General features: G+C 37.7%; 1 protein-coding gene across 3 annotated transcripts in view; it reads left to right on the top strand.

Moving 5' to 3' along the window:
- MSRB3 (methionine sulfoxide reductase B3) overlaps window positions 1–21,907 on the top strand; it is a 182,809-nt gene that overhangs the window by 59,064 nt on the left and 101,838 nt on the right. For all 3 annotated transcript variants that reach the window (XM_010841577.1, XM_010841576.1, XM_010841578.1), the window contains exons 3-4: window positions 1,017–1,125; window positions 2,739–2,816. In XM_010841577.1, the coding sequence (XP_010839879.1) occupies window positions 1,017–1,125; window positions 2,739–2,816 (187 nt within the window). The remainder of the gene's footprint in view (window positions 1–1,016; window positions 1,126–2,738; window positions 2,817–21,907) is intronic.

Below are 21,907 nucleotides of genomic sequence, written 5' to 3'. Positions count from 1 at the left end.
TCCTAGGTATACTTTACAAAAGGAAAATATAGGTCTGTAAATAAAATCCAATTTTCTTTTCTTTGTCTTTCCCACCTTCCTTATTTTTCTCACTCTTTTTTTGGAACTTCTTGAAACTATATTAGTATACATGCCTTCTTCTGGAGTCTGTTACAAGTTTCTTGCCCATTTAAACACGGTAAGATACAGTCTTGCAAGAGATATTTATTTTAAAGGACTCTTCAGAACCCGGTGAGGCCTCTGACAGAACGACTGTGCTGTGCTCATTTGCTTCAGTTTTTCCGACTCTGCAACCCTATGGACTGTAGCCCTCCAAGCTTCTCTGTTCATGGAATTTTTCAGGAAGAATACTGGAGTGGGTAGCCCTTCCCTTCTCCAGGGGATATTCCCAACTCAGGGATCGAACTCCCGTCTCCTCTGTCTCCTGCATTCCAGCAGATTCTTTACCAGCTGAGCCACTGGGGAAGCCCCAACAGAATCACAAAGAATCGCAATTCCTAGTTGTGGAAAAATGCATCTCTCAGGTTCCGTAAATAACTAGGATAGTATTTAAATCACCCAGGATGGAAATTGAAGGAGGACGGTTTCAAGCTCTTCTACTAATTGAATGGAGAGTTACTGTTTAACATAATATGCCCATCATCTTATACATACAGCAGAAATGCTTATAAATAGTTATGCTTTTTGAATTTGTTTGTAAAAAAAATTCAAGGTATTGGAAGACATAAAGGATGTATTCCCATTTTGTGAATGTTCAATGGGTTTTTACTGTCTCGTGCTAGCAGCTTTGGCTGTAGCACATCATTAGTGCACCAGTGGAATCTCTTGAATCTTGAGTACCTTTCTTTCTAAATTGAGAGAAGTAACTGCAGTTCAGGTAAGTTTGTCGAGTGTGTTAGGGACTGCTCTGGTCATTGACAAGTGACAGCAGAAGCTGTGTTGTGGCGGTCAGCCAAAGCAATTATTTAGGATTGAAGCTAAAAGTCCTCCTTCTCCCATATCCTCTCTTTTTCCAGGGTCATGTAGGGATAAAAAGAACTGTAAGGTGGTCTTTTCCCAGCAGGAACTGAGGAAGCGGCTAACACCCCTGCAATACCATGTCACTCAGGAGAAAGGGACCGAAAGGTAAGGCAAGCTTACGAGCATGTCATTAGGCAAGAGCTAGTTTTCTTCATCGTCTGTACCCCTGCTCCAACCTTTGAATCCTCTCCCTTGCCATTTAATTCAAAGGATTCTGCATTTATTTGCTAAAGTCTACAAATTAGTATCCTTGAAAAGGTTGAAAATGGTATTGTTTAGATTAAGACTAAGTTTTATTTATTCTTTCCCCCATTTAATGAACACTCTATCTTTTGTAAAGTCACAAGGCTTTTGTTAAGGGCCTGTTTTTAGTTTACTACAAAATGTGTGGAAGTAATAGCGATTTAGGTACGTTTTTTGGGAAGACATCACAGTAAGCAAAACCATGAGGGAATGGCACTTTGCCAGGATGCTGAAAACTTGAAGGTGGCCATTGTAAGTATAGATGTTTTGGCTGCAAAAAGAAGGTAGCATAATTTAGTTCCTTTCTACCCCACTCCAATTTCTTTTTGAAGCACATGTGGAGAAAGTATTTATTGGTTCATTTGTGGTTGGAATGTCAAAAATTTTCAATAACTGCCCTCACATGGCTTTGGTCCTTGGAAGTTCGCCCTAAGTCCTGAAAAAAGAGTTTGTTCACTTCCAAGACTGTTTTTGGTGAATAAAGTCTCTCTCAGCTGATTCCAGCTCAAAGGTAACTTGCCAGAGTCTGACCATTTTGTTGTCTAATTTATACCATGGAGCTTGGCATAAGGCCGTAACTTACCTCTGATCCAAATTTATTAATGATGTAACTTCTTGTTTTCATTCATGAACTGAAAGAGCTCTTTACCACACATGGGGTCTTTGTTAATAGGCAACACTCTCTTCCTGTCACAGTATATACTGTTTACTGACTTGACCAAATGTTGAATCTCTGACAAAGTCCACCCTCACCCCGCAAGGAGCTAGAGATGGACTCGGGTCTCGCCCGAGACGTCCACTCGTCCTGTTGTGTACATGACTAGCAAAATGATTTAATGCACACAAACAACTAGAGATTAGGTCATTCTTAAAAATTCTGTTTATAAAAAATTGGACCTCATAAAGAGGGTGAAAGGATAATAAAAACAAGCTGCAGAGCACATAGACTTTTTGTTGGGCTAGCACAGCTGATTTGTATTAGCTGAATGACCTCCTAGCCTTTAAGATTGTTAACTTAGAAAAATATTCCCTTAAAGCTGCAATATTCCTTTTCAAACCAGAAAACAAGACTCCTTCCACTTGAAGTGTTGAACCCTTCTGTATTTTCTGGTATACATTCTTGGACACTGTAGAGGAGCAGAAATCTCATGTAATACTGTTTTTCTCTGTGAATCTGAACTACAAGCTTTTTTTTTTAATAGGAAAAAAAGTTTCTAAGCATTACATAACTAGATGGCTTGATTTTTTTTTAAATTTAACCTGTATTAGTTTGCAGTAGTTATATGCACATTTTATTATACAGATTTGAAATATATTAGTAATGTTCAGATTTCCATATGTTTGGTCTGTTCTCATTTTAAAACAAAAAGCCCTTGAAAGATTTATTAGAGAAATATATTTTAAGCAAATACGTTCTATAAGAAATAATGCTAACTTTGTTTAATTTTTTTTATTCTCTGTTTATTGTGTATCAGTGCCTTCGAAGGAGAATATACACATCACAAAGATCCTGGAATATACAAATGTGTTGTTTGTGGAACTCCGTTGTTTAAGTAAGTATATTAAAAACCTAAGGATGTGAGCAAATCACAGATGGTAACGAGCTTGATTTTGCCTGTTCGCATTCGATCTTCCCATTCCTAAATTTTCTTATTTCTAATTTTTCTACTCCCTGCCCCCCCACCACAAAACAAAAGTAATTATTGGCTTTCATAATAAATTACCAGTTCGGTAGAAATCAGTTTGGCTGATTTCTTGTTACTCGAATCTTTTAAAATACCTAGCATTAACTTGTTCATCTCAGTAACCAAGGTGCTTAGCAGAGCTATGAAAGGGATTTTGGTGAACATAAAAATGTCTATATTTATTTATTTTTCTATCACCAAGTGATGGCCCTAAATTTATTTATTGGACCATATTGGAAGTTCTTTACATGCATCCTTCAGATTGAATATTATCCACCAACTGGATTATTCACACTTCTGCAGTAAAGGGCAATACCTTTATTGACAGTCAAGTGGGAATTATAACAAATATTTATACATATGTAAGTAAATTACATACTCTGAGTTTAAAGTTTTGCATTGATCGAAAATCTTTTATTTTAAAGATCCCAATAGATTACTATAAAACAGGCAGTACATAGATTTTTTTTTTTAATGGAATAGTTAAGTCAGACATTGTATTCTAGAGATTATGGATGTTATCCAAGAAAGAAAACTCTTTATTAAAAATGTATTTATTTAGGAAGAAAAAAATCCTAGGAGCCCCATACTCCCCATGGAGATGCTGATTTAGGGGAATAAAAAGAAACTTTAATTGCGAGTAAGTGTCATTTATTTAAAACCGAATTACAAATTTCTTAGGGGAAATGCACAAACAAGAATCTGATATGTGTAGCTTGTAAAACATACTTAATATCTCCTCGCAAATGTTTCCTTTTGAAAACACTAGCATTTACAGATTTCCCAGAAATAACAGAAAACAGTAGTTTCCTTAAAAAAATTTTTTTTGAGTTTAAAATCTTTCTTAACTTGCATAAACCTTATTGCACATTAGTATTGGTTGAGAATCTGTTCTGAATTCTTATGTATTTATTCATTCTGTTAAAAAAAACCAGCCCTTCAAATTGTCACCCATTTCCTCTCAGAAAACACACGTCTTTATATTTCAACACCTTTAGTTTGTGTCATAATAGTTGATATAACACTTAAGATAGTTGCCGAGACATGTTAAACTTGTTAATATCCCAAATGGTAAAAATTGGCCACATCTCCTTTGCTTTTGTTTAAGATTCTTCATTTCTTTCCTTATTATATGATGCAGTGAAGTAGTGGATCTAAGGAAAACTCACTGTTTTAAATAAGAAACAGAGCCACTGTAAATGAAGGATTTAAGCCATGTGACATCTTGAGTCACAAATAGTAAAAGCAAGACCTTTATTCAACCATAGGTACTGGTGGGGTTCAGGAGTTTCATATTTGATGTGATACTGACTCTAAAGGAAACTAGCATTCTTGTAAGGAAAGCTTTTAGTTTCTAAATTTTTATGGAATATAATTTAATATTTTTAGTCTACATTACATGAAAAAAAAATGCTGAACTTGTCCCACTTGGTTTCTTGTCAGTTTTAGGGGGAACAGTATCTCTCTTTGGCCTTCAGTATAGAATGCAGTAGTTCTTTGGTCTGGCGCTGCTTTCTTCATACTGGAAAACTTGTACCCTGGGTGTCCACAGGGCATGAACAGCTTTGAGGGAAGCAATTTTCTGATCCTCAGCCCTATGCAAGCATTTTCTTGAAACTGCTGTCTGTTACTGAGGGAGTCTGTAGTCTGCCACCTCGTCCTTCCAATCTCCTCTGTCATGGTTCCCCTTCTCCCACTTCACAAAGGATGGCATAGCTTCCACCCATCCCAATGCTTACTATGATTTATCATCACAGGGTAAAAATCTCTAAGGCATTGAGCAAAACGACAGTTCAGGAATGCATTACTTCTGGAAAGACCCTTGAAAGCAAGGCCAAAAAACCAAAAACAAAAAAAAAAAAACAAAAATAAAACATTGAGAAGTATTGAACTGGTTAAAAAAAAAAAGTATTGAAACAGTATTTCATCTTGGAGATACTCAGTCTGCCTGCCAGCTGTCTGTTATCTATCGCTCCATCTGTCTGTCTGTCTATCCATGTTCTACCAGTCATAAGTGAGATGTGTGTCATGAAAACATGTACGGACATATTTGTTCAAAATTTTCAGATGAAAGTCTTTGTGTATATATGTGTGTACAGGAAATAAGTCCAATTTACTTGAGACAGTTTGCAATCAGGTTATACAGTAGTCTTCTCCATTCGTTAACTGATCTAGATACATCACTCTACGGTTTTGACAAAAATATATTTTAAGAATGTCTATATTCAGAACACCAGATAATTTATCTTTTTTCAATTATTTAACTTCTTGGTAAGAAATTTTAGCTATCACATTAAAATGTATGAGGAAGTGTGTATCAGTCAGCACCCAATCTGGATACAGAAGCCACACAATAATTTGAACAGGAAAGTCTAATACAGAGAATGACTACATGTGACAGAGAATGGTGGTGATGAGGGATTGGTAGGTAAGAAGCAAATAGAAATTCTGAAGAATATAGAGACAGCAAATACAGGAAGTGACCATGACCCCTAGGGCTGAGACAGACCTCAAGGGAAAGCTTCCCCTGCAAACTGCCCCTGTTTCCAGGGGCTGATGGCCCAGGAGTCACTGTGGGGCTACGATGGTGCAACTTTCTGGGAATCTGCCTCCTGGAATTTACTGGATACCTCCCTTCTGGGGTGCTGGGGAAAGCTCTTTGCAGGGAAGTGTCTCACTGGGGGCCCTCCACTCCAAAACTACCTGAGGGAGGTGCCAGGGCAGGCTGCTGGCCACCAGGCGCTGCCCATCCCCATGCCCTGAAACCAGCACCTTGCTGCAGAGGAGATTGGAGTCACAGGAGCCATCGCCAGAGAAGCAGCGTGGCTCAAAGTGTCGGCAACCAGAGAGGCTGTGTATACCAGGGAGTTGGGTGCTGGGGAAGCTGTCCCCATTGCTAGGGCCTGCAAGTACGGGACACTCCATGCACCACGTGAGCCACATGCCAGGGAGGCAGCGGGCTCTGCAGGAGCCTGTTTGGAAAGCATACTGAAACCAAGAAGGAAAAACCTCCTTCTCCTGTATCCTTCTCCTGTGTCCTCTACTGACAAAGTTTAATATCGTGTTGGCTGACAAATAAAAAAAAATATTTAAAGGTCCCAGCTCCATTTTAGCAAAGCAGGTGAGGAAGATACATTTAGAGGTGAGAGGCAATGTATTGATAACTGGCACAGAGTCTCTGTTTTATTCAAAATTCTTTTAGGGATTCGTGAGCAAAAGTTTGAAAGCCACTCAGTAGTCTAGTGAATTAATGGCTTCACTGTCAGACCCCCTCTTGATATAGCTGGTTTCATACTTTGAACACAAAGTGTGGGAACAATTAACTTGGGTTAGTATGAGTGTGAATGAGAAAGTGTGTGGAGGTTTTGTTTGTTAGGAGGGAGTGAGGAGAGAAAATTCGGCAGAAAAGACTAAATAGAGGAACAATAGGACAAATAACAGTGGGAGGAAAACAGATAAATAAAAAGTAATAAGAAGGAAGTGCTGAGTTTAAAATCATTAGCAGTATGAAAAGGTTGTTTTTCCAACTGCCATTTCTGTTACCTTACTCACACTCATTTTGTGTGTGTATGTGCCCACATTCACATATATGTATAATTCTCTTCATTTACTTGACTGATATATATATGTATATATAAAATACTTCCTTACATAAAAGGCCATTCAAAACTTGTACTCTCCCCTAAGTACATTCCCTCTCAACAATATACTGCTTTTTTACTGCTTACCAAGTACAAGAACGTTATTCACAGGCTGCTTTATAAACCAACTGCGTAATTTATTCCATGGTTCACGTTTTCTTCACATTCACAAATTCTACCAAGCTAAGTTTATTTCTCATATAGTACTACTGACTTTCAGTTAGTAAATTAACTGACAGAAGTAAGAATGTTCTCTTCTCTGGCTATTTGAACTTCTAAACTTTCATAAAATGAATTTATTGCACATCAGATAAACCATAAAAGGCATTGGTGAAATAATTTAATTCAGAAAGTATTTTTGACATCTTGGATTTTGCTCACACTTTGCCAGGTATTGTGAAACAAAATAAATTTGTGAACACTTTTTTTCCTTAATGTATTTATAGTTTTGTTGGTGTGATATGATAAACAATAAATAATGACAAACTGTGGAGAAACAACATTAATCTGCACATACCTGTTTGAAGTGCTTTCGTGAGTAATAGGAGAGTATGTGACTGTATTCCAGTAGGGTCTGTTTTCATGGAGGAGATGAGAACACACCACCAGGCAGAGAACATCTGATAGAGAATACCATACGAGGTAAGGAATTAGAGATAGGATCAAAACTGGGTTTTTCAAGGAAACAGTTCTGAGACTGGTGCAGAAGGAGTTGGGAGGTGAGTTATGTTGGGAGTAATGGTGAAATGTCTAGAGGGTTAAAAGGAGCAAATAAGGAAGTCTTGGGATCCCAGCGAAGCCTTTTAAGTTTCTGCTTGAAATTCTTTAAGCCTTGGCATCCTTTCCTCCAGAAGCCAAATCTGAGCCTTCCAGGGTGAACTCTGGCGTTCTTCATCTCTGCTCCCATAGCATCTTGTATGCATGCATTTCCTTCATTGCACTTTCTGCTTTGTTCTCTGCGTGAGTGCATGCTAAGTTGTTCAGTCGTGTCCAACTCTTTGCAACCCCGTGGACTGAAGTCCTCCAGGCTCCACTGTCCGTGGGATTCTCCAAGGCAAGAATCCTGGTGTGGGTTGTCATGCCCTCCTCCGGGGGATCTTCCTGACCCAGGGACTGAATCTGTGTCTCAGGTCTCTTGCATTGGCAGGCGGGTTCTCTACCACTAGCGCCACCTGGGAAGTCCCACTTTGTTTTGTAATTATCTGTTTATGTGCCTGTCTGCTCACTAGTAAGTAAACTCCACAGTTGCAAGGCCATGCCTTAGTCGTATTTATATCTCTGGTGGTTTAGTCGCTAAGTTGTGTCTGACTCTTGCGACCCTGTGGACTATAGCCCGCCAGGCTCCTCTGTCCATGGGATTCTCTAGGCAAGAATACTGGAGGAGGTTGCCATTTCCTTTCCCAGAGGATCTTCCCAACCCAGGGATTAAACCTGGGTCTCCTGTGTTGCAGACAGATCTTTACCAACTGAACTACAAGGGAAGCGCTATTTATATCTATTTATATCTCTAGCCTCTGGCATAAAATAGCCACCAAATATTTGTTTGTTGATCAGAGGCATGTCTGAAGTTTGTGAGATAGACTGTGGAAAGACTTTGAATAAGACAAACGCATGATGAAAATGGGAATTAAGCCAGAACAGTTCACAAGATAGATTTCTGGAGCTGAAAAGAAAAGAAAACAGGGGTTTAGTAGCTTCAGTGGGAACGTTTTTCCTTGTCAGCTGATAAACCTCAGTGTTAACCATATTAATCAGCTCCTAATAATTTTAAGGTTTTCAGGAGCCACATAAGACAGTTTTTATTTTCTACATGTTTACTAATAAGGCCTTGCACTGAATTAATAGCTCATTTTACACAGGTTCACTAATGATGAGGATAATAATAATAGTAAATAATAATCAAGAGTACATAGCACTTACTTCTTGCTTATTATGGTTCTAAGTGCTTTGTATTTAACTCAGTCTTCACAGCAAAACATTTTATAGATGAAGAAACTGAGAGGATAAGTATCTTGTGAAGAACATACAGATGGTGTACATGGATTCAAAACAGTAATACTCAAACTTTTAGGAAAGAACAAAGTTAATTATAGGAAAATGAATTTTAAAATTTTATTTTGATCACTCATATCTGATTAGTTTACTCGGCATACTTGAACAAATGCAACACACATACATACACGCATACACACACACCTCAATTCCTTGAAAAATCTGCCTTTGTCATAGTATTTAAGTTGAAAATTGAAGACTCTTCCAATCTGGGGAGGGCTGTTGTCTTGTTCAGTCGCTCAGTCGTGTCCAACTCTTTGCTGCTACGTGGACTGCAGCACGCCAGGCTTTCCTGTCCTTCACCATCTCCTGGAGTTTGCCCAAGCTCACATCCATTCAATCTATGATGCCAACTCACCCTCTGTCGTCCTGTTCTCCTCCTGCCCTCAATCTTTCCCGGCATCAGGGAGGGCTGAATCAAAATAAGCAGATGCATCATGGCAGGCCATTAAGAAGAACTCAGCTTCAGGCTGGCGGCTATCCTCAGGGAAGTCCCTTGGAGTCTGAGCAGGAAGATGTAGCCAGTGTTTAGGAAGCTATCAGGCCATTTACCATCTGAGAAGTAGGGCAGCAGTTGGATTTCTGGGCTGGATTCTAGTTATTAAAACTGGAAAGTCATTTTATTTTCACTACTAACCCCCCGTTACAGTTTCTCAAGGAACTGTGTTCCAAATTTTTTTTATCACTTTTCTGTTTTAAATTCTGTCCCTATATTTCTGAGAAAATTGAGGCCACCTGACATGAGCTCTTTTAAATGTCTTTCCTTCTATCTTGAAATTTCTTTATATCTTCATTTTTATCAGACAATCAGAACAAGCACGGGCTAAAATCAGTTGATGGGTTGAATTGAATACCAAGCCAGATGTGTGACCTCAAATTCATCACCTATAAAGTGGGGAAAATAAAACCAAACAGGTGTAAGAAAAATGCCAAGTATATGGCAAGTATTCAACAATGTTAAATTCAAGTGGCCTGACCAAGTTTGAGGAACATATCATACCATCACAACAGTCTAAGAAGCTCCTTCTAACATGAGAAAGTGCAGGCTTTACTAGAGAGCGTCTGTCTGTTAACAGTAGATGTTAGTGTGGTGAGTCACTGCTCCAGCTATGTTGCTGTTTCAGATGGGACTCTGCGGCAAAACTGTTCACACATGCTGCATTTCACATGCGCCTCCTGTGCAATCTTATTCCAGGCTACTAGAAGATTTAAGCCTTTTTTCAGCTCTCTAAGAACATAAGCCATTTCACTGAAGAAATTCCAGTTCAGTACCACACACAATTTATTCAACTATTCTATTCCATTTATTATTACTAAAGGAGACTTTCAACATAAGTTTTCCCTCTTCTGATAGAGTGGTGTGTGTGTGTGTGTGTGTGTGTTGGAAGCACAGAGGGGGAGGAGATAGGGGAAGAATGAAGGAGTTTTTCATCCTTACTTTCTATTTAAATTCCATTCTTCCAATTCTTTTCCTATCCATATGATATCTACTCATAAACCATTCCAGTCACTATGGAATTCTACCAGGAAGAGTAGCATGAATTTAACTTCAAGCTTTCTTTTTATGGAACTCTAGCTGGAAATTGTTCATAATTCTAGCAAATGTTTCTTAACCTTTAACAAAGTACATTTAACTTGAATTTAAAAGACCTGAATTGCCCTTCACCTCATTCTAAATCCTTTAACAAAGTAAGCTCTCCAGTATGGTGAAACCATTATGAAATGAACTAGATTTCTGAGTAGTGACTTAAACTTTTGTTATATCTAAATAACTCATATATTATTTTGAAGAGAATACCAAATTGACTTCTCTCATCCCATTGATCCTTTCTGTCTTGTCCATACTTACAATGATATACAGGGAAAGCATCTGTAATGTAGAGAATTACTGTTCTGTCTTCAAATCACCTGAAAGCTCAGGGCAAGACCACAGCTAGAATGAAAGAAAAGTACTTCATGGAATTACTGGCAAAGATAGGGAGAGAAAAATATTGTTAGTTTTTCTGACTAATTAAACCTGATTCATTAAACCATCAAAAGAAAAGCATAAATAGTAAAATCATAAAAGCATAGCATAACATAAAGAACAACTCCAGTTTGAGAAACTTGAAAACTAGAGTAAGGCATGATTCAAAGTCTGACAATATGCAAAGATAATTGTAACTGCATTTCTCTAATTAAAAACTACATAGACACATATAGAAAAATTGAAGTGATAATTACACATAAAATCTTTGGATAGTTGACATTGGGTACAGCACTGTCTGTGTATCTTGGAATGGGGAAAAATGGGGAAAGGTAATCTTGCCTTCTATTTCCTTAACTAAATCCTAGTTGTTTAATTTTTCCAATGTAGACAGAAATAGATTAGTTTTTTCTTAGTGAATTAGAATGCATAATAAATTGGGAAACATAATAGGCAAAACTTTTAAAACTATAATTCATGTAAATTTATCCTAATTATATGAAAATACATCAGAAAATTAATGAACATCTGTTATTCCCATTCACAGACTTTGAAATTATTTGAAGACAGTTTATAATGTACAAGTTTTAGCCAGTACTTCTGAGGCAGTCCACAAAGCTGCTCTTCTTATAAATGAATAATACTTTTTTCAAAACATGGTCATCAGTTCAATGAGAATTGCATAAATTTTCACTCAGATACATGTCTTCAGTGTGTCTTATACATGGATAAGTGACCCACCACATAATATTATCAAAGAAAAGTGCAGAAGCTATCCAGAGTACCAAGCAGAAATAAAGTTTTATGAAGTTCCAGCATGGACTTAACTGCATAACCGTGAGCAAGTTACTTAAACATTCCACCTCATTTTTCTCATCTGTAAAATGGTAAGAATAACATTAGCCCTTTCTAACTGATAGTACTTCTGTACCAAATGAAATAAACACATAAACATGCTATAAAAGATATAAAGAACAACTCATCCGGCTTGCAAAAAGGCAAACAACCTGATAAAAGAATAGACATTTTTCCAAATAAGATATACAGATGACCAACAGGCACTTGAAAAGATGCTCAATATCAGCAGTCAGTAGAGAAATGCAAATCAAAACTGCAATGAGGTATCACCTCATACCTGTCAGACTGGCCATCATCAAAGTCTACAAATAATAAATGCTGGAGAGGGTGTGGAGAAAAGGGCACCCTCCTACACTGTTGGTGCAGGCACTGTGGGAAACAGTATGGAGATTCCCCAAAAAACTAAAAATAGTTACCATATGATCCTGCAATCCTGCTCCTGGGCATATATCCAGACAAAACTATAATTAGAAAAGATGCATGAACCCCAGTGTTCATAACAGCACTGTTTACAATAGCCAAGACATAGAAACAACCTAAATGTCCATAGACAGATGAACAGATAAAGATGTGGCACATATATACAATGGAATATTAGTTAGCCATAAAAAGAATGACATGCCATATGCAGCAACATGGAGGACCTAGAGATTATTAAGTGAAATAAGTCAGAGAAAGATGAATATCATATGATATCACTTACATGTAGAATCTAAGAAAAAGATACAAATGAACTTATTTACAAAGCAGAAATAGACTCACAGACCCAGAAAGCAAAAAAATTCATGTTTACCAAAGGGGATAGTGATGGGGAGAGGTAAATTAGGAGTTTGGGATTAACATATACATACTATTATATATAAACTAGATAAACCGTAAGGACCCATGAGGAACTATAGTCCTAATAACCTATAATGAAAAAGATTCTGAAGAACAAACATATGTACATATATGTATAACTGATACACTTTGCCATATATCTGAAACTAACACAACATTGTAAAATAACTATACTTCAATTTAGAAAATAGTTAAGGGACTTCGCTGGTGGTCCAGTGGTTAGGACTCCCCATGCTGCCAATGCAGGGTGTGCAGATTCAATTCCTGCTTAGGGAACTAAGATCCCACATGCTGTGCAGCGAGGTCAAAAGATTTTTTTTTTTTCAATTTTTAGATACTTTAAAAAGATATAAAGATATAAATATAAATAAGGTTTGTGAAGACTGCAGCTTTAAAATTTTACATGGTAAAATATAAGTAGCATACAAATCTAAAATTAAGTCAGTTTCTATCCAATAATTTAATGTGGATTCTAAAGTCCCCAAATAATGGAACGTAGATGAAGTAACTGAGAGTTTTAATACATTAGTTACTTACAAGTCTGTCCCTAACAAATCTAGAAACCTCTAGAGAGAAGAGGTCATGATGTGGGACTTTTGCAGCTAGCATCTGCACCCTGTGCAGGGGTATGAAGGTGAAAGTCGCTCAGTAGTGTCTGACTCTTCTCAACCCCGTGGACTATACAGTCCATTAAATTCCCCAGGCCAGAGTACTGGAATGGGTAGCCTTTGCCTTCTCCAGAGATCTTCTCAACCCAGGGATTGACTCCAGGTCTCCTGCACTGCAGGTGGATTCTTTACCAACTGAGCTAAGATGCTACATAGCCTGGCTACTTAAATTATTTATTAAATAAATGGCTTTAGTTCCAGTAAATCAAGAGTAACAGCAGAGTTAAATGATTCAAGTTGATACTGGAATGGTAGAAGTATAAATAAAAACGTGGAGTCTCTAAATTGTTACCCCCTGCCGCACTTTTCAAGCTAACATCTGGAGACCTCTCAGGGAACTTAATTTTAGTGGATGCTTCTTTCAACAGTAGCACTGCTTGCAACTGCAAAGATGCACCTATTCCAGCTAAGGCAGAGATGGACATGGCTGGGACCTTTTACAAGGAAGACTGAAAAGAGCAGAAAGTGAAAATAGACCAGGTCAGCTACCAAAAGTGATATCAAATGTAGTCAAACATGTTTATTAAATATAAGAAGGATTAAAAACAACTGAACTAAATAGTGACTCAAAACACTAGAAAAATTACAGTAGGAACAACAAAATAAACTGGGATAAAATGCTCACTTCTTTCCTCAAAGGCGTTTGCCAGTTCTAGGCAATGGGAGAAAGGTAAAGATTCCAGATGTTTAGAAGCAGAAATGCCAGGAGACTAGGATTTCTTAGCCTTAGTACTATTGACGTTTGGGCTGGATAATACCTGGTCATAGGGGGCTGCCCTATACATTTTTGGATGTTTAGGCCATCCTTATTCTCTACCCACCAGATAGCTGTAGCTCTTGTCCCTCTTTTTCTCCCACCCCCTCCCCACCATCATGACAAATATAATCCCAAGAATTGTCAAATACCCTGGGGTGGGGGTGGGCAGCCACAATTACCAACAGTTGAGAACAGCTGGTCCAAACAATCTACAAAATGATAAACCCTGATTGGTAGGGCTTGCTGATTCTTGTGGTGCAGATACTTCCACCTTAGGCTATTTCAAGTTACAACTCTCATATTACTGAATGTGGAGTTGACAAGAGATGTGTAGTAACATCATTATACAGTATTTTTATAATACAAATACACAGATGTAAATAGCATAGAACAATAGTTAAATTTAGTTGAAAATTTAGAAGAGGTGAATTTTGAATATGTATTATCTTTGTTTATAATTTAATTCTAAATTTATATAATTGGTTTTTAATATTGTTTATGTTCAGCAACTATATCCCAAAGTTTTAAAAATTATAACAATAGTCTTTTTTGAGCTTTAGCACACCAGTATAATGGGGACAAATCAAAGGTAGACCAAATTTATCAAAAACTGCAACCCAACCCCAACAGAGTTCAGTCCCTGATTAGATTAAGTTAATCTTTCCCCCTTCCCCACCCCATTCCAGCTGCCTATCAGAGAATAGGATAAACCCTCTGTAGAAGATTACATCATCATCATTCAGAGTCCAATTTTTCATACACAATGTCTGGCATTCATCAAAAATTACCAGGCATACCAAAGTAAAGGACCAAGGGAAATAAATTGACAAAAGAAACAGGTCTGTAAATGGCTCAGATATCCAGATAGTCAAGTCATCAGGCACAGACTTAAAATAACTGTGATTAATATATTTATGAAAATAGATTGCGAGATGGAGAATTTCACCAGAGAACAGAAATCTGTTGTTAAGAATAAAATAGTTCTAGGTCTGAAAATGCAATAACTGAAATAGAAACACATGAGATGAATTTAATATCGTATGAGACATAGAAGAATGCAGGGCTAATGAACAGAAAACAGGTAAGTAGATAGATTCAGACAAGCCAAGAGAGCTAGAAATATGAAAAGGTATTGGTAAGGTAATATAAGATACACAGTTTCAGGTTTAATATATTCAGTTCAGTTCAGTTCAGTTGCTCAGTCGTTTCCGACTCTTTGCGACCCCATGAATTCAGCACGCCAGGCCTCCCTGTCCGTCACCAACTCCCGGAGTTCACCCAGACTCTTGTCCATGGAGTCAGTGATGCCATCCAGCCATCTCATCCTCTGTCGTCCCCTTCTCCTCCTGCCCCCAATCCCTCCCAGCATCAGAGTCTTTTCCAAATATATTAGAACCACAGAAAGGGAAGAAAAAGATAATGGGAAAGAAGCAACATTTGAAGGACATGATAGTCAAGAATTTTCTCAAAGTGAGGAAAAAACTCAAGTCACAGATTCAAACAATGCTACAAAACTGAAGCAGGATGAATTTAAAGAAAGCCACATCTAGGCACATCATAGGCAATCAGGTGGAAAATCAGAGGCAAACAGAAGATATTAAAAGCACTTAGATAAATTAACTTGAAAAATAAAATATTAGAATTAAGTAAATCCAAAAAGTTGATCTTCGAAAAGACCAATGAACAGAACTATTTCTATCAAGCCAAATAGAAAAGAAACAAGAAAGGAACATAGGAATGTCAAAACACTAGGTATGAAAATGGGATAAAATCAGATACAGAAAATGTAAGAGAATACTATGTAAAACCCTATTCTCATGAATTTAAAATCTCAGCATAGTTTTCTAAAAATAAAAAATTTGACTAAAGAAGAATTATAAATGAATTGACCAGTAACTCTATAACCAATCAAGAGTTATCACAAACCAGCTTAGACTTTTACAGAAAAAAAAATTATCCCTATGCTAGTATAAACTGTGTCAATCACAGAAAATAGAAGAAAGCTTATCAACTTCTTTGACAAAGGTAACATACCTCTGGGATTGGGGGCAGGAGGAGAAGGGGATGGTGGAGGATGAGATGGCTGGATGGCATCACCGACTCGATGCACATGAGTCTGGGTGAACTCCGGGAGTTGGTGATGGACAGGGAGGCCTGGCGTGCTGCGATTCATGGGGTCTCAAAAGAGTCAGACACGACTGAGCAACTGAACTGAACTGAACATACCTCTAAAACCAAGATGTGACAGAGACATTACAAAGGAAAACTATAGACTGATCTTATTTATGAAAGTAGATATAAGGACCAACACTGTGTTGAGTGAGTAATATGCCATGGTAAAGTAGGGCTTAGCTTAGGAATGTATGAATAGTTCAGTACCAGAATAGCTTATGGAAATTTTTAGTATATTCCCAGGAGAGATTTTTATAAAATTCCAAGTGCATTCTTTAATTAAAAAAGAAACACTTAGTGAAATATTAGAAGGAAATACTATGATTGTCAAATCTAAGAAGCCCTTAATTAAAGGATTTATTATTATTTCAAGTAGCACTAAGAAAAGAAAAAACTTGCCAAGTAGGTTGTGAAATGTTTATTACAGACACATTCAGGTTTCAGAGATGTTAACATGTATGGAATAAAAAGTGCCAAATAGAATCAATGAAATACATATATAAATAGTGTTGGGGCAACCAACAAAGTATTTAAAAACTAAATTTAGACTCCCACCCTCAATATCTTACAACCCAGTATCTTATAAATATATCTTATCCAATGAAGTCTATGATGAATAAAAACTTTAAATATTAGTAGTAAGACCATACAAGTTCTAGGGGAAACTGTAAGTAGGAAATTGGTATAACATTTGGGTGAAGTAAGCTTTTCTAAACAAGATTCCCAAAGCAGAAATCAAAAAGAAAAAGTATATAATATTAAGTTAGATTACCTAAATATTTTACATTTCTATAAATCAAAATAATACTTTAAAAACTGGTAAACAAACTGGAAAAAATTATATAGACAATCCATGTGACAAATAGAAAATTAATATTCAAATCAATTAAGAAAGACAAACATTGAAAAGATGGGCAGAAGATATAAACAGATATTTTTCAAAATAAGAAATACAGGTAATAAGTATAGGCAAAAATTATTCACTTGTTAGTAATTTTTAAAAAGGAATAAAAGGAGGAATAGTTTTTTATATATCAAATTAGTGAACATTTCAAGTATCATCAAATCCAGTGATGGTCAAGGTCTGGGAAATTAGCACTGCTAGTAACTTTCTGGACAGTTTAATAAGTTATGTCAAAAGTCTTTGTAGTCTGCATGCCATTAATCTAGCAAATACACTTCTAGGAATTAATGCTGGACAGTCATGTTTATGCACAATGATATGGCTACAAGAATGCTTTTAATCACTCTTTTTGTGGTAGTAAAAAAAGAAATACTTAAAATATCTAAAATAGGGGGCTAACTAAATGAAGTATCTGGGAAAATGTGTATGGCATTTCAACTAGTATTGCAAAACAATATTTGGTGATCTGGAAAGAAGTTTAAACAAACTTAGAAGTTTACAATCAATAATTATATATGACCCCATGTTTGTAAAATACATATATTTCCATATATATGAAAATAGTTTAGAAGGCTATATACTAAATGTTAACAGTAGTTATCTGTGTGGTTGGATTGTAGGTGACTTTTTTGTGTGCTTATCTACTCTTTTAATTCTTTTAAAAAGATACATATTTTGGGGGGAGCAATAAGAAAAATATTATTTTAATATTACCTTTACTCAATGTTACAAACACCAATTTATTTATTTATTTATGTCTGTTGAACATAGGTTTGATGATTTTTCTTTTTTTAACCCTTATCCTTTAGAAAGCTTTTATTGGAGTATAGTTGATTGCCAATATTGTGTTAGTTTTTGCTGTACAGCGAAGTGCATTAGTTATACATATACATATACCCACTTTCTTTTTAGAGTCTTTTCCCACCTAGGCCGTTACTGAGTATTGAGTAGAGTTCCCTGTGGTATACAGTAGGTCCTTACTAGTTATCTTTTTATTTCCAAGTTTACCTTTTTCCAGTGATAATTTGAAAGAATGAAGTGGAATGTCATTTCACATTCTGTATGAATGTGATTAAATTATAAGTTTAATATAAAGTATGTCCATTTAATAATTTATTCCCATCTCAAGTAGATATTGACTTACGGCCTTCTTTTGTAAGTTGTTGCTTCTTTTTTCTCTCTCTTCTATCCCTGAGTGATTGGTGGTGATGATAACCAAGGGGAGGCAGTCACTGAGAGCTTACACTTAGCTCTAACCTTTATTTGCATACCTTCTCTGGGCTTCCACTTCAAGCATCATTTCAAACTCTCTCCCTCCTTGTGACTGTCTTCCATCTTCCCAAAGTCTTCACATAGCCCTATTCCTAGACATCTGGAGGTAACTGATGAAGGATGGAACACCAAAGTCAGAAGGTTTGTATTTATTCCTGAACAGATTTATTTCAGTAAACTGTTTATTGTGTTTGATTTAGGGTTTTAAAAATTAAAAAAAAAAGAATGAAGACTTACCACCTGCCAACATTACAGTAAGCCCTTTAAAGAAAATTATCCCCTTTATTCTTTGTAACTGAAACAGAAAATTAAAGCTCACAAAGGACATGTAATTTACTCAAGGTAACACTGGCGGTCAGAGATGGAGCTAGGACCCCAGTTCAGGGCTGCCTTACCCCAAAGAGACCACTCCTTAGCTCCTGTATTATGTTATAATGCCTCCCCAGATTCTAGGTGATGGCTCTTTTTGCTTAGTAATTCACCATCTGGTAGCTATCACACTCTGGTGTTAATTGGTGCTAATTTTCTGGTGATGACCAAGTGACTATACTTGGATTTTAAAGTGGAGAAAGGTATGATTAAAGTGCAAGACACGAGGTTAAAGTCACAACTTTCCTCACTTACTGTGTGTGATTTTGAATAAGCCACTTAACCTCTTTGAGCCTTAATTTCCTCATTTGTAAGATGAGGATAAGACCCATGTCACAAGAACTTTGAGGGGATTAAGTAAATAATGTTGAAATGTTTTATAAGTGGAAAAAACAGTCTGTAAATGTGGAGCACTGATTTGAAAATATTATAAGGATTGACATAAATTGTGGCTTTCAGACCTAAAGTTCAGACCTAAAGTTTCAGACCTAAAGTAGAGAAAGGGAGGCATGCCACTTAATTTAGAACAGAGATCAGAAGGTCTTTTAGGTAAGTCATGCTTTAAAATTCTCCAAAGTTATATCTGTTTGCTGGGTGATTCATATTCTGGTAGTTATTACAGATCAGAGTTGATTCTATCAAGTAGCAATTTGCTGCAGAGCATGGAGATGATTGTACTTGTCCAGCATAAAGGCAGATCGAGAGAAATGCAGGAGACAATAGATAATTGATAGTCCCATTAAAGTGGAGAGTGAAAAAGTTGGCTTAAAGCTCAACATTCAGAAAACAAAGATCATGGCGTCTAGTCCCATCACTTCATGGGAAATAGATGGGGAAACAGTGTCAGACTTTATTTTTGGGGGCTCCAAAATCACTGCAGATGGTGACTGCAGCCATGAAATTAAAAGACGCTTACTCCTTGGAAGAAAAGATATGACCAACCTAGATAGCATATTGAAAAGCAGAGACGTTACTTTGCCAACAAAGGTCCGTCTAGTCAAGGCTATGGTTTTTCCAGTAGTCATGTATGGATGGGAGAGTTGGACTGTGAAGAAAGCTGAGCGCCGAAGAATTGATGCTTTTGAACTGTGGGGTTGGAGAAGACTCTTGAAAGTCCCTTGGACTGCAGGAGATACAACCAGTCCATTCTGAAGGAGATCAGCCCTGGGATTTCCTTGGAAAGAATGATGCTAAAGCTGAAACTCCAGTACTTTGGCCACCCCATGCAAAGAGTTGACTCATTGGAAAAGACTCTGATGCTGGGAGGGATTGGGGGTGGGAGGATAAGGGGACGACAGAGGATGAGATGGCTGGATGGCATCACTGACTCGATGGACGTGAGTCTGAGTGAACTCCGGGAGTTGGTGATGGACAGGGAGGCCTGGCGTGCTGTGATTCATGGGGTTGCAAAGAGTCAAACACGACTGAACAACTGAACTGAACTGAGTCCCATTATCTCACAAGTTGGCCAGACTATACTCTGTGGTTCAGTATAAAACTCTTGCTTTAAAAGGTTTATAGACAAAATGGACCACATTCAGAGAAGAGCAACTGGTGGTTCAGTTCAGTTTAGTCACTCAGTCATGTCCAACTCTTTGCGACCCCAGGGACTGCAGCACGCCAGGTTTCCCTGTCCATCACCAACTCCCAGGGTTTACCCAAACCCATGTCCATTGAGTCGGTGATGCCATCCAACCATCTCATCCTCTGTCATCCCCTTCTCCTCCTGCCTTCAATCTTTTCTGGCATCAGGCTCTTTTCCAATGAGTCAGTTCTTCACATCAGGTGGCCAAAGTATTGGAGTTTCAGCTTCAGCATCAGTCCTTCCAGTGGATATTCAGGACTGATTTCCTTTAGGATGGACTGGTTGGATCTCCTTGCAGTCCAAGGGACTCTCAAGAGTCTTCTCCAACACCACAAAAGCATTAATTCTTCGGCATTCACCTTTTGTTGTAGTCCAACTCTCACATCCATACATGACCACTAGAAAAACCATAGCTTTGATTAGATGGACCTTTGTTGGCAAAGTAATATCTCTGCTTTTTAATATGCTGTCTAGGTTGGTCATAACTTTTCTTCCAAGGAGTAAGCGTCTTTTAATTTCATGGCTTGCAGTTAGCATCTTCAGTGATTTTGGAGCCCCCAGAAATAAAGCCTTGTCATGTTTCCATTGTTTCCCCATCTATTTCCCATGAAGTGATGGGACCAGATGCCATGATCTTAGTTTTCAGAATGTTGAGTTTTAAGCCAACTTTTTCACTCTCCTCTTTCACTTTCAACAAGAGAGTCTTTAGTTTCTCTTTACTTTCTGCTATAAGGGTGGTGTCATCTGCATATCTGAGATTATTGATGGTTACAAGACTCAAATCATGTCACTTGAAGAGATGAGGGGAGAGAACTGAAAAATGCTTAGTTTAGGCAGAGGGTAAGAGTCATGGAAAGTTATTGGTCTACTTTGCATGCATGTGCATGCTAAGTCACTTTAGTCATGTCTTACTCTTTGTGACCCTATGGACTGTAGCCACCAGGCTCCTCTGTCCATGGGGTCCTCCAGGCAAGAATACTGGAGTGGGTTGCCTTGCCCTCCTCCAGGGGATATTCCCAACCTAGGGATCGAACCCATGTCTCTTATGTCTCCTGCATTGGCAGGCAGATTCTTTACCACTAGTGCTATCTGGGAAGCCCATGGTCTACTTTGTGTGTGTGTTTGTTAAGTTGCTCAGTCATGTCTGACTCTTTGCAACCCCATGGACGATAGCCCACCAGGTTCCTCTGTCGATAGCCCTCCACGTTCCTCTGTCCATGGAATTTTCCAGGCAAGAATACTGGAGTGGGTTGCCATTCCCTTCTCCTGGAGATCTTCCCAACCCAGGGATGGAAATGGAACCCAGGTCTCCTGCATTGCAGGCAAATTCTTTACCAGCTGAGCTAACAGGGAAACCCATGGTCTAATTTAGCAATTTGCAAATCTGGCTGTCCATTAAAAGCACAGATTCCAAGCCTCTCTCCTCAAAATTCTGATTTAACAAGTTTGCGATGGAGCCTGGATTATTTTTTTTAAAGCTCTCCTCTTATTCTTACGCTTGGTAAATGATTTGCCTTAGGGTGACATCAATAGGATGATGTAAGGGAGGGAAAAAACACTACAGACAACAGACAGTAAGAGCTGAAAAGATTTATCAACTGTCTGAATTGTGAGATTGGCGAAAGTCTTTAGCTGTTAAACTACCGCACAATTGCACTCATCTCACACACTAGTAAAGTAATGCTCAAAATTCTCCAAGCCAGGCTTCAGCAATATGTGAACCGTGAACTTCCAGATGTTCAAGCTGGTTTTAGAAAAGGCAGAGGAACCAGAGATCAAATTGCTAACATCCACTGGATCATCAAAAAAGCAAGAGAGTTCCAGAAAAACATCTATTTCTACTTTATTGACTATGCCAAAGCCTTTGACTGTGTG

Source organism: Bison bison, unplaced genomic scaffold (genome assembly GCF_000754665.1).
Source record: "Bison bison bison isolate TAMUID 2011002044 unplaced genomic scaffold, Bison_UMD1.0 scf7180017864163, whole genome shotgun sequence".
Taxonomy (NCBI): Eukaryota; Metazoa; Chordata; class Mammalia; order Artiodactyla; family Bovidae; genus Bison; species Bison bison.
Note: the sequence above shows the minus strand (reverse complement) of the source record. Positions and strands in the feature narration are given on the sequence as shown.